Below are 13635 nucleotides of genomic sequence, written 5' to 3' on the forward strand. Positions count from 1 at the left end.
TGCTGATATATTGGAATAAAAAAGTATTAATGCATTTGAGGAAGGACGGGGTAAAACTCCTCCCATGAAGAATAAATGTGCTTTGGAAATAAAATCTGGTTATTGTTCTAGCCTCTAGCTTCCCTTGAGAAACGTTATTAGGTATATTTGTGGGTGCTGCTGGCTCATTCTTTTCCTGTAGGTGGCAGTGGCCTTGCTTTCATCAGTTATCCCTGCCTCACTTCTCCAGTTGTCCTGCAGATTATTTTAGGTGCCACTCTTTAGCACCACAAAATGTGGGCTCTCCTGATGGTTGTGCTTCCCTTCTGCTGGAACTCATCCCTAGGGCAGTACCATCCAATGCTCCAGACTTTTCTTCTGGAAGCTTCTGCCCGTGTGCCCTGACAACTGTACCCTGCATTTCATTTCCTCCTGCTTCCCCTGGGTTTCTGCTGCTGCCTCAAATTCCTAGAGAGCTCGATGCAGCCATAGGAATGGAGGAGTGAAAGCTCACAACGGTTGCTAACCATGGCACAACTTCTGGTGCTGGGCTGGAAGAATGGTCAAATGGCAAGGAGTCAACTCACTGCTACTGATAATTCCGCTAATGAAGCAGGAGAAACCTCTTTTCCCCAAGAGCCTTATCATACAATTTCAGGTTCTGAATCTCTCACAGGGAGCCCCTACCTGCACCCGAACCCCCTGTCCCCTCCAAAAAAAAACTTTATCTGTCCCACTGGGCTAAACTCTGCACTTCACCACTGAAAACTGCTTCTGTTTCTCCTTTTCCTGATTTATCTTGCTCAAGCAGCAGCTTTCCTAGCTCTCACATTCCATTACAAGCTGGAGTCTGGGTGCTCGTTTCAATTCCTGACTCTGCTGGAGGGCTCTTATTGGCCAGTTTTGAAAGCTGGTTGAATCTTATGGCTAAAAGTATTCAAAGTGCAGGGACAGCTGTTGAAAATGAATTCATTGTTATTTCCAAGTTAGCTCCCACAAGTACCTTGCTCTAGGCTTTATGATGGGTTTTTAAAGCTGGTTTTGTCTCTGATACGTGCTAGCAGAGAATGTACTAGGAGTCCTATCCAGTCAGATGCTATGGTACTATAGGCCTGGTCAAACAACTGTGGTCATAGAAATGACCATGTCACCATATGAAAAGGCAGGTGTTGAGCACAAAAGTGGCACCTAGTAATAGAATGAAGTAGCAATCAATGCCACAGCTACTGGTGGTTGACTGTATTAACTACTCTAGTATCCAAGAGTTAAAACACATTGTAACACATTGAACTGAGCACAATTATATTAAACTCTGGATTAGCAAAACTTGCTAAATTTGGAAACCTAAAACGGGCTTGGGAGGCTCCTAAAATGGAGGCAACATTTCCATGTTTGCCTATAGTATTGTTTGAAGAGATTTTCCTGCTCACCTCTTTCTGCAGCGGCTCAATGCATCTGTGGCTGTGTTGCCTTGTGGATATTGAGACTACATCATGAGGTCATTTCTTTCGGGGGGCAGAGGGGTTGATGAACAATGTGCCGCCTTCGGCTGTGATTTGTGGGATCAGTTTCAGTAGTCTAGACAGTTCACCTGTCCACCATGCACCTGAGGGGAAAATCCACTGCGTTGATTATTTTGTACAGCACACATGGCATTAACATGGAGGTGGTGACATGCTTATCTTATCACCTGTTTCTGTAACATTGTTCCTTGTGCCCAGGTCAGTATTGCAAGGACACCAGTTTGAGTACCTAAGGGATCTTCCATCTCTTTATAGAATGTTTCCAGTAAGCTTGATCTGCATTTTTCACAGCACAACATGGTGACTCAGAAAAGGTGAATGCAGTAGTGAGTGATGGCTAACACAGGGCCTTAAGATTATAGCAATGCCCAGCGCATCCCAAATGAAATAACATCACCCATATACTTGTGTTTTCCTTAATAGCTGTGATAACACTGGTGCAAAGCCTTATCTGGGGAGTACTGACAAGCTGTAGTTAATGGCCCTGCCACAATCCTCTCCTCCCTGCCAGCAATACAGTCCCAGGCAATTCACTGCAGTGTGACTGTTACTGTTTTATGGAAATACATTTGATGAAATTTGGTCAACTGACAACCACAGCTAGCACAGACTGATCTGCTGTATGGGCTACTTTTGCTTCCTTTTTTCACTGTGTGTTGTAATGGCCAGATTCAGAAATAGTGAATGAAAGGTTGCAGGGCTGGGCCTTAATCTAGCAACGTGATGCAGGATAACTTACTAAAGTAACGGTTAAAAGCCTACTGCCAGGCTACTGCACCAAAGTAAGGCCATCTCTAATTAAATGGAAACAGGAGTGTTGTAGCCTCTGCATCTCTAAGAGAAGGGAGGGCCAATCTGAGAAGGCACCAGAATTTACCAATGTACATTGCCAAAGAGCCGCAGTAACATGGCAGCAGCCCCCCGGTGCCTCTCCCTCCCGATCAGCTGTTTCATGGCATGCAGGAGACTCTGGGGGAGCAGGGGGCGGGAGCCGGGGTGGCACTCCAGGCTCAGTGGAGGGAGCAGGAAGGGGTGGAGTGGGGGCAGGGCCTGTGGCAGAGCCAGGGATTAAGCAGTGAGCACCCCTGGCCCATTGGAAAGTTGGAGCCTGTAGCTCCAGCCCCGGAGTCGGTGCCTATACGAGGAGCTGCATGTGGCTCTGGAGCTATGGGTTGGCCACCCCTGCCTAAGAGCAATAAAATCAGTGTGTTGCAAAATGTGGAAACACCAGTAAATTATGAGGCTTGGAGCATAATACTGTACATTAGTTTTCAGCTGATGTCTGTCAAACTTCAGCTCAGCCAAGTGCTGCTCAGTACCCAGATGTGCTGTTTTCTTCTTGAAGCAAACCACCATTTTTGTGACTTCAGGCACAAAGGGATGCATTGCCTAAGCCTATGGTATTGGTAGCTTTAAAAATGCATGACTGAAGTGCAACATAAAAATGTTCTCACAGGAGCAGCAATTGCTACAGTTGTAATTGCACAACAGTTTCCATTTTACTCTAGCGTCAAACTTTTCAAAGCTTGCGGCTTTGATGCTGGAATGGTCCTAAAGATTACCTTTGCTAGGCAGTGTGAGCAACACCCTTTCCTACCTATTTTTGAGTTGCCCTAAAGTGAAGGAGCCTGAAGCCAAAACTGCGGGGCATCAACAGCTGAAGCTGGCAGCACAGAAACAGCCTCACTGAGGGTGATTTTTACAGTCATGTTTCAGAAGAAAACTTTCAGTCTGCCTTCTAGAGTGAAAGATTTACAATCACAGAAGATTAGGGTTGGAAGAGACCTCAGGAGGTCATCTAGTCTAATCCCCTGCTCAAAGCAGGACCAACACCAACTAAATCATCCCAGTCAGGGCTTTGTCAAGCTGGGCCTTAAAAACCTCTAAGGATGGAGATTCCACCACCTCCCTAGGGAACTCATTCCAGTGCTTCACCACCCTCCTAGTGAAATAGTGTTTCCTAATATCCAACCTAGACCTCCCCCACTGCAACTTGAGACCATTACTCCTTGGTCTGTCATCTGCCACCACTGAGAACAGCCAACCGCCATCCTCTTTGGAACCCCCCTTCAGGTAGCTGAAAGCAGCTATCAAATCCCCCCTCACTCTTCTCTTCCGCAGACTAAACAATTCCAGTTCCCTCAGTCTCTCCTCAGTCATGTGCCCCAGCCCCCTAATCATTTTCATTGCCCTCCACTGGACTCTCTCCAATTTGTCCACATCCTTTCTGTGTGGGGGGACCAAAATGGGACGCAATACTCCAGGTGTGGCCTCACCAGTGCCAAATGGAGGGGAATAATCACTTCCCTCGATCTGCTGGCAATGCTCCTACTAATGCAGCCCAATATGCCGTTAGCCTTCTTGGCAACAAGGGCACACAGCTGACTCATATCCAGCTCCTTGTCCACTGTAAGCCCCAGGGCCTTTTCTGCAGAACTGCTGCTTAGCCAGTCAGTCCCTAGCCTGTAGCGATGCAGGATAAATTTTATATTATGTTTTCCATTTCAGTAGTGAACAGGGATGTACATATTAAAAAACACTTAATATTTGTAGCCAGCATTCTGCAATTTGGAACTGGATATACTTGGATATTTTGTTCCCACAAATAATGGCAATAGTATTCTGCCTTCTTTGTGATTATGTTTCTCTGTAAAGTAAATGTTTATAATTGAAACAAATTCTTACTCTGAGCAGTGTCTGGCCGCAGTTCTGTCCTAAATCTTGCTTTTCTTTTTAAGGAAAACTGCAACACTAAACAACATAGTGTAGTTCAGAATATGCCACAAAAGAAACAGACATCAATCCAGGATAGTTTCCACTGTGCTTTTCTTGAATTTTTTCTTCATTTAAAAATTAACCCACAGAAGGGACCGGTTTTCCTTCACAGAAGAAAAATATTTATTTTAAATGGACACAGCTGGCTTTAAGAAATCAGATGCTTTAGGTACCTTTTTAAAAGAAATTATGTTCCCTCAAGCCCCCTTAAAACCTGGCAAGAGCTTCCTACTTGCTGCGGGAAGAATATATGTTTATCAGTCCCATGACTTAACACTGTAACTCAGGAAGGTTCTGTTTACTTTATTCATTGTACCTCCCAGCTCCCTTTGCAGCAAGCAGCTAGTTTTTCAGATACATTTTTCATTTGAGTCATTATAAACGCAAATGCTGTCCACGTATGTGCCTCCGGCCAGCAAGACTATTACTGACATAATCTATTGTAAAGACAGAATTTCTCTCTCTTGATTCTTAACTTCAACACCCATCTCAGAACCTTAGATAAGAATATTCATTAGCACTTAGATTAATTTGGGACAGAGATGGCTAGTACTAACCCCTGTGCTCATAAATTTAAGATCTGAATTTCCTTCACGTTGCCTCATCAACTTTTGGGTATTTATGTGACAACAGTGCCCTCTGTTGACAAGACAATAGCAGGCAATTCCTTAATTTGACAAATCATTTCAAAAGTTATTTTTCAGTCTTCTATCGTTTCCTCCTTTTACCTGCTTAATTTTGTTCTAGTAAATAAATCTAAAAGTATTGACTCTTGCATCTGAGTGTTTGAAAGAAAGAAAAAAACCCCTCTCTCTGTATTTTGCTTTAAACCTTTATGTATTTTCTAATGAGTGTTTTATTAATCTGTGATTTGTACCCTGTTACAACAGTACTAATTCTATAACTGTCCTCCAGTTAAGTGTGGGGCGGGGAGGGAGACCCAGCTACCTTCCGCATTCAGCACCCTTTGCTTTTCATACCATAATTTCAGCTAGTATCCTTTAAGCCACTCAGGCTGGTCAACACATGCATTATATAGTTGCACCTCCTGGGATGTCAGTGTCTAGGCTTGGGAAAAGTCTAACTTCCTTAAAGTTCGCTCTATGCTGAAAGTTAGCTTATATTTAGTCAATATGTTAGAGATTTTTGCTTATGTTATACACACTGTTTCCTTAGGTATTTTCAATTCTACAACTTCAAAATGTTAGTTTCTACTGTCGTGGTTAGCCATGAGAAACAGTTCTGAATTTATTTTTAAAATGGCTACATCAATCAAGAGGTTTTTATTGCAGATTCAAACTACCCAAAGCTTAGTCTTCATCCACATTTACCGTATATACTGTAAGGAACCTTTCTACACATTCAGCATTTACCGTAAACAAGTCTTTGAAAACTATACCCGAAACCTGTGGGCCTCCATTCAACATACCAGAATGCATCAAGAACTTATTAGGCTCTGTGACAACCATGTGTACTCACACAAGAGCCCTTATTTCAGGATGGAGATGGGAGATCAGAAACATGGCTGACTAGCTACACAGGCACTAAAAATGCCTAAAATTAGCCTACACCAGGTTTGTAGGCCCTAGCCCACAAGTTATGCTCCTTCTCATGAACTCCTAAAATAGCTGGGGGCTTGTTTCCCCTGACTTTTTATTACTGCACAAATTGGAAAACTCCTCACTAACCCATCTAGCTTAAACTCCTAAGAGCAAGGACACCCTGTTGAACCTGAAACTCAGTGCTTGAGACAGCTCACTGTGCAGACAAAGGGACTGCCGACTAGTCCATGTAGGGTACTACAGCTGCCAGCCCAGCGACACTATGCTCAAGATGCCTTTAGGCCGAGTCGGACACTGAAGGTTGCTGGCAGGTTGGACTGTATGGCTGAACAGAATTTTCGCTATCCCTATTGAGCAAAGGCTGTTACTGAGGAATAACTGACCTAAGGGCTAGTTCCTGCAGTGAGCTCTGGCCTGACTAGGTACCTGCATGGAGCCCTAATGAAGTCACAGGGCCTCCATGCAAAGGCTGACCCTTGCCTCTGTGGTGCTCACAGCAGGCTAAGACCCTCGGTCATTCTAGCTCAATACTGTCATCGATAAGAGTAAAGTGAAATGGAGGTATCAAGTGTCCTGGTTAGTTTTAACAGTGCCATGTACCATAGCTAGTCTATCAAGCTATAAAGTCAGATGTAGGGTTAAGTATGCAAGGCCCACTCAGTTCTGCCAGAGGATAAAAAACATTGTTTTAAATTGTTGTGGGGGGAAAATTGCTCAGTCTATACAAAATTTGTCATCTTTGAGCTATAAGACTGCATCATTCCAATCAATAACCCATACAATATTTAAGAGCACAAACACTGATGTGTCTGCCTAGTTCAGATTTTTAGACAAGGCCACTCTTGAGAGGTACCTAAACGCAGAGCCAAATGTCTGTTGCACTTGGTAAGCTACAAAACAGCTTTATTCATTCAGAGAAAATATGTCATCCTATTGTTCAGTCAAGATCATTAGTTCACTTAAATTAGCCACCTGAATCCAGTGGGGTCAGAGTTACTGGTTTATGGGCATCAGTGTTGGGAGGTGAGGCAGTACTGGACTGTATCTTCCATGTGTGGGTTTTCACAACTGGTAGGTGCTGTAACAATGTTCCCCCCAATTCATGAGCTGAGCTATTCGAGGCAAAGGTAGTGTTTGAGGTATGGGCTGCCGACCCAGTCTGTTGTGTTTTAAAATAGACAATATAAAATACCGGCAATACTATTCCTATCAGGAGCATGATAAAAACTGCATTCCACCACTGGATTCCACAGTCTGCACCATTATTGGGCTCCTTTTGCCCCACTGAACTGGATGGTGAGCAGTTTGGTGTTTCTATGCAAAAATCTGCATTTAAATGTACTTTTGATTGCACTACATCCTCAATGGTCTGGTCAATCCCCTTAAAGTAGTCAGTCAGGTATCTGCTTTCAGAATAGCTGCTGCTGGTGGCTCCATCATCAGATTCTGGTAGTTCAATCAGTGTCATTCCAGCCTGGGAAGGTGCATTCTGAGGAGGTTTTAACTCTTTGCTGGTCTCTGTTAACACCCCGTGGGCCTTGACTGGAATCTTGATAGACTTCAGAGCATACAAGTCCTGCTCACAGATGAAGTTGTTGACACGTTTGATATCTGCAACCTATGGAATCCAGAAAGGAGAAACACATTAACCTAAGGCATCACAATCCTTTACCAAGATTGACTCAAGAACAAACCAGGAAAACACAAAATGTCAACAGTGAAAACGCTGACTGAAACCTACTATGGGGAGTCTGGCTCAGTGTTCTTGTAGCCCTCTGACTCTGCAGTCAGAGATTTCCTAACAAGCTTAAGACCCCAATGAACCTTGTAAGTTACAGTCCTTCACATATTGAAAGTTGTAATCTTCAGGACACGTTCAGTAGTGTCTCCAAGGACCATCAGTTGCATTTGACTTCAGCTTTGTCATTCCCATCCCTAGGTTTTCTGTTCCTGTCTTAACTCGGCTGGGGAAATCTTTGGAACACAGGCCCAGATGTTTAAAAGTATTTAAGTATTGCTGTTCTCAGTGCTGCGATGTTTAACTGATTCAGGAGCCTACATCTCATCTTCAAAAATTATGTCTGCACTTTGACTGTCAAGGGGATTTTGGCTCCTAGGACTAGATTCACAAAAAGACTTAGTAAGGCCTGATTCTGGGAGTTAGGCACCTGAGATTTACAAATCTCTTGTGTAAATGTCCCCCACACCCTGTAGTTGCCTAAACAGTAAACACTGCCCATCAATACTACCAAAGTTATAAGAAGGATCCAAAATCGGCCCTGAACAGAATTCAGCCCTGGTTACAGCCTGGGAAACAAAACACTGGGGTTGAGTTACAGGGTGTCATTGTAGGAGGCGGTATTCACACTGTGGAACCTTGGACTCCTCGGGACATCATGTGAGAGATGAAAAGGCAACAAAGTAAAGCACAAGTGTAGCCTAATGTGATGTTCAGCTTTTCAATGCACAAGCCTCAGACTTGGGCCGTGGTTCTGGTCCTCAGGCAGCAAGAAAAGGTGACTCGCAAAAGGTGAATGCTCTGCCTGAGAAAGCATTAGTGTCAAGTTTCCAGGACCATCAAACCTGAGTTGGGGGAGGCTTACAAAGGTGCCTCAAGGTAACAAGTGGGGGGAGCAGAGAAAGGGCAGGGCAGGACAGGCCAGAAGGGCAATGTAACAAATTAACCAATTGCAATAAACCCAGCAGCAGAAACTGCACTCAGGACAGTATTTTCCAGGCTTTATTTTCTTAGCATTTAGGCACATTACTGCACTAACTCCTGTATGTGCATTTGGCATGAAAAGCAATCTAAGAACTCAGTAAATTTCGCTTAAAAAACAAAACAAAACAAAAAAACTTTTTTCCTGAATGAGCCAATATGCACCATCAGCTGCATCTTCATTGTCTGATCAATGTACAGTCTAATTTTTAAACAGCCATATGTAAATACAATACAGGGAGCGCTCCAGCAGCTTCACAACAGCTGCAGCAGGAGTCCCTTTGTCAATGCAGTGGCTGCTCAATGGCCACTTGAAGACTTTTTCTTTGCCAGTTGGCTGACAGCTAGCACGGGAGAGACACAAGCCAGCAATCAGCACAGGTAAGGTAGCAGCTGGCCTCAGCAGGGGAGGAGGAGAAGGAGATGAGAATGCAGGATACATACTTCTCTATTCACTTTCTCTACACAATTCATGATTTTAGAGACTATCAGATCCCTCTGAGTAGTCTCTTTTCCAATGTAAACAGCCCTAATCTTTTACTCTCTCCTTGTATAGAAGCCGTTCCATACCCTTGACCATCTTTGTTGTCCTCTGTAACTTTTCCAGTTCCACTATATCCTTTTTGAGATGAGGCTTTTGAGGACCAGTATTCAAGGTGTGGCGTCAGCATGGATTTATACAATGTCATTATGATATTTTCTGTCTTATTTTCATCCCTTTCCTAAGACTTCCTAACATTCTGTTAGCCTTTTTGACCACTGCTGCACATTAAGCAGAAGTTTTTAAAGAACTATCCACAGTGACTCAAAGTTCTCTTTCTTGGTGGTAACAGCTAATTTGGAACCTTTCAGTATATATGTATAGTTCCAATATTTTTTTTCTAATGTGCATTACTTTGCACTTATCAACATTGAATTTCATCTGCCATTTTGTTACCCAGTCACCCAGCTTTATGAGATCCCTCTGTAATCACAGTATATTTTTCTGTTTGCTTAACAAGGTGTAAGCTCCTTACGATCAGTGCTCGTTTCCCTTTTTCAGTTCAGATGATGTCCTCTCTCAACAAAATAATAATAATTGTGAGTTACCTGAGCGCTGTAACACACTTAAGTCATCCAAATTATACAGGAATCCAGGTCATGCTGGGTGTGGAGGTGAATACATTTTCCTTGTGTTATTAATTACAAGACTCATTGCACCCTGCATCACCTTGGTTTATACCCGGGTATCAATAAATACAGGACACACACAGAAGCAGTCGCCTTTCTGTGTCAGACAACAGGAGCTTCTTTCTGTATGCACAGAAACTAAGCTACACATAACATATCCCTAAACACAAGTGCTTACAAAATGCACACACATGAAAATAAGACGAAGGGAAGAAATTAAAGCAGCTGCATCATCTAGCTGCAGCTCTTACTTTACAACCATACTGCAGGGCTAGCTTGTTAAGGTTATCGTCCTTGGTGAGCTCTCGTTCCAGTAGCACTACATCCCCAGCTCTCTCTTGGGAAGAATTGCTTTTCTGCTGCTCCTTGCCCCTTGGACGTAATTCCAAGAAGTCAGATTCCTCCTCTGATGACTCATCCGGATCTGATCGGCCATTTCTAAACAAATAAACGTGGCTGCTTGGATAATTGTGGACAGTGACGGGAGCCTGGAAAGATCTGGTTAGTCGCTCATAGAGCCTCATGTTTTATACTAGAGCCTGTAAGAGAAAACAGACATTTTAGTTGTACTGGTCATAAAAAAACAGGTTTATTCACCACCCTGCAGAACAGTGACAACAGATCAAAACCACAACACCCTGGCAATATACACACACAATTAAGCCAGTACATGTCTGATGCACTGGTCTAATCACCAGAATGCTCTGCAATGTGCCTCACTTTTCAACAATTGCACTAACTATGGCATTTGTATCCACTTCAGCAAGGGAGGCTGTCACTGTCGCATCCTAGGAAGCCTAGAATGTTTCTTCGCTGGCAGAAAAACTTTGCATGATGCTACCGTGCTCATTTTAATAGGGGTTCATTCCAGAAATTCTAGTTTAGCACTATTGCGAATAAGTCATAGATGAAAGAAAGAGCATGCTGACCTGGTGGATCCATCCCAGGAGCTGGGTGTCTTTGGTTATGATAAAACTTTGGTATTCCAGAATTTACGGCTGGTTTGCTACTGCCCTGATGTTAGAGTCCAGCCCAATGCACCTTTTTGCATGGTCATTTTGTAAGTCCTTGGTTGTCTGCTCTTAGTTACAGAATTCTGAGTGATGGTTTTCTGTGCCCCAAACCCTGATTATGTTTATGGGAATGTAAGAATCTTTCTTTTAAATAGCTTGATCTGATAAATATAATTGATATTCAACATCAGCCTTAGACAATCAAGATGATTTCATCTTACAAATTAAGTAAGAAAAGAGCTTGCCCAAGAGTTTTGTTCTTATTACAACTGGGACTAAAGCGACTAGAGTGAAAGTCCTGTGAAACCAATGATAGTTGCGGTAGGGATTAGAATACAATGCGTTGCCATCAGAATTATGGGTTGGAAAAAAACCCAACAAATTATTAAAGCCTTGATCCCATTACAAACTCATGCTGAACCCCAATGACTGTAACGGGTCTGTGCAGCGATGGGTTTTCCTATGCAGCGATCACTTCAGGCTAAGGTTCTGCATTGTCATCATATAATGTGGCTCTCAGGGGGCCCAGTCTGGATCAGAGCCACACAGTGATAGGTGCTTTAAAAGCACACACACAAACCTGCTACAAAAGTTTACCATCTAGTAGGACCAAATGGCCCCAAAGCACAATAGAATCATAGAATCATAGAATATCAGGGTTGGAAGGGACCCCAGAAGGTCATCTAGTCCAACCCCCTGCTCAAAGCAGGACCAAGTCCCAGTTAAATCATCCCAGCCAGGGCTTTGTCAAGCCTGACCTTAAAAACCTCTAAGGAAGGAGATTCTACCACCTCCCTAGGTAACGCATTCCAGTGTTTCACCACCCTCTTAGTGAAAAAGTTTTTCCTAATATCCAATCTAAACCTCCCCCATTGCAACTTGAGACCATTACTCCTCGTTCTGTCATCTGCTACCATTGAGAACAGTCTAGAGCCATCCTCTTTGAAACCCCCTTTCAGGTAGTTGAAAGCAGCTATCAAATCCCCCCTCATTCTTCTCTTCTGCAGACTAAACAATCCCAGCTCCCTCAGCCTCTCCTCATAAGTCATGTGCTCTAGACCCCTAATCATTTTTGTTGCCCTTCGTTGTACTCTTTCCAATTTATCCACATCCTTCCTGTAGTGTGGGGCCCAAAACTGGACACAGTACTCCAGATGAGGCCTCACCAGTGTCGAATAGAGGGGAACGATCACATCCCTCGATCGAATACATAAAGAGCTTCTTTAAGATACTGATCTTTGGCCAAGAAGCAATAAACCAAGCAAACAGGAGCAGTGCAAGAGTGCCATGCTGTATGTAGGATTTAAGTTTACTTTTTTTGTTAGTTGTGCTTTCAGCCACAATGAGTTTTGTTTATCATTTCTCCCCCCAGCGTAAGAATTTGTCCCTGCCCACTCAAAAAATGGTATGCTGATGTTTATGTTTAGCGTGATTCACAACTGTTGAGATTGCTGTTACATCTTAGCCTCTTCCTGCATGAAGCATTGGAACTTGAGCCCTTGTGGTAATAACAGGGGCCCCAATCCTGCTGAGTTTGTTTCTTTCCAGGGCATTAAAGCCGTGATTTCCCCTCCTGGCATTTAATACAGACAAAGCAGGCTGTGACTCCCACATTGGTTCGCGCAGGGCTGTGTGGGAGCGACTGAGAGCAGAAGGTGTGACTGCAGTGGACTTTAGCCCAGTCTCGTGAGCTGACTGCTGCTAGCCACTTAAGAGGGAAGTCCTCTCCCAGGAACCAGCAGAAGAAGCTACCCAACTGAAGGCTGCAGCTGGGGATGGTTCTGGAAAGGGCTCAAAGGGCCTGGTTAATGGGGTGACTCCACCATCACACAGCAGAGGCCAAGCTTGGGCCCGCTGTCCAGGCAGTGACTTCGAGGCACGCCCCGGTGGCAAGCGGGCACCCAGCGCCCGAGGCGGGAGACGCACCACCCCGGGGTGGGGAATGAACAGCGAGGGCCAGGCAGGCAGAGCACTAGGGACCAGGGAGTGGGTCCTCCACCACCCCCCCCCCCCACACACACACTCCCCTTTAGAAATAATGACAGGTTTCAGAGGAGCAGCCGGGTTAGTCTGGAGTCGCAAAAAGAAAAGGAGGACTTGTGGCACCTAACACATTTAGCTGAGCGTAAGCTTTCGTGAGCTCCAGCTCCCTTGCCACACGTCCCCCTTTTCTTTAGAAATAAGTCTCTGCCCCCCCCCCTCCAGCTCCCCAGGAGGGACCCGCCAAGGTCCCTCCCTCCTGTAGCCCAGGGAGAAACCTTCAGCCCCCCCCCGACCCCCTGCAGCGCGGAGCCCAGCCCCAGGGGAAAGAGCCCGACCCCCCCCCCGCCCAGCACAGGGAGGGGCGAGCTCCCAAAGCAGGAATATTTGGGCCCCCCCATAGTAAAAAAAAGGCAAGTTCCCCCCGCCCCCCCCCCAAAGCCATCGATGGGTCTGCTTATGCCTAGCGCCGGCGCTGCCTCCAGCCCGGGGGGGGGGGACCCCGCTAGCCCAGCCCCCCCCCGGGCGGGGTCCCCTCGAGCCCAGCTCCAGGGAGGGGGGGGGGGAACCTCGCGAGCCCAGCCCCCCCCCAACACAGACCTCACTAACCCTCGGCTCCGCCGCTCTCCGGCCCGCAGCCGCCACAGCCACCCTCACTGTCTGCCCCGCCTCCCGCACTGATTGGCTGGTTCGGAAGAAGGGCCCGCAGCCACCAATCGGCAGCGCGGATGGGCGGGGCCGCTGGGGAAGGGTTAGGGTTAGGTTGAGCGGTCAGCGCGGGGGCGGGCGGGGCAGAATTAAAGGGCCAGCGTCCCTTTAACCCCGCCCCCCCCCCCGGAGAGGCCCAGGGAGGGACAACGGGCTTCCCTGTGTCCGGGCCTTGGTCTGGCACTGCCCCCCCCCCCCCACCTGCA

The 13635-nt window shown here is 45.6% G+C and overlaps 1 protein-coding gene across 4 annotated transcripts; it reads right to left on the reverse strand.

Moving 5' to 3' along the window:
* Positions 1 to 4311: 4311 nt before the first annotated feature.
* LYSMD4 (LysM domain containing 4) lies at positions 4312 to 13408 on the reverse strand. Of its 4 annotated transcripts, none has more exons than XM_038420667.1 (3): positions 13331 to 13408; positions 9980 to 10267; positions 4312 to 7457 (listed from the first exon to the last, which is right to left on the reverse strand). In XM_038420667.1, exons 2-3 carry the CDS (start codon positions 10250 to 10252, stop codon positions 6804 to 6806), a joined length of 927 nt encoding a protein of 308 aa, XP_038276595.1. In that variant the 5' UTR covers positions 10253 to 10267; positions 13331 to 13408; the 3' UTR covers positions 4312 to 6803. The 4 variants fall into 4 exon arrangements, with proteins under 4 accessions (XP_038276595.1, XP_038276596.1, XP_043350515.1 ...); XM_038420668.1 differs by having other exon boundaries at positions 13322 to 13400; XM_043494580.1 differs by lacking the exon at positions 13331 to 13408 and adding an exon at positions 11978 to 12732.
* Between the last annotated feature and the right edge of the window lie 227 nt (positions 13409 to 13635).

Source organism: Dermochelys coriacea, chromosome 10 (genome assembly GCF_009764565.3).
Source record: "Dermochelys coriacea isolate rDerCor1 chromosome 10, rDerCor1.pri.v4, whole genome shotgun sequence".
Taxonomy (NCBI): Eukaryota; Metazoa; Chordata; order Testudines; family Dermochelyidae; genus Dermochelys; species Dermochelys coriacea.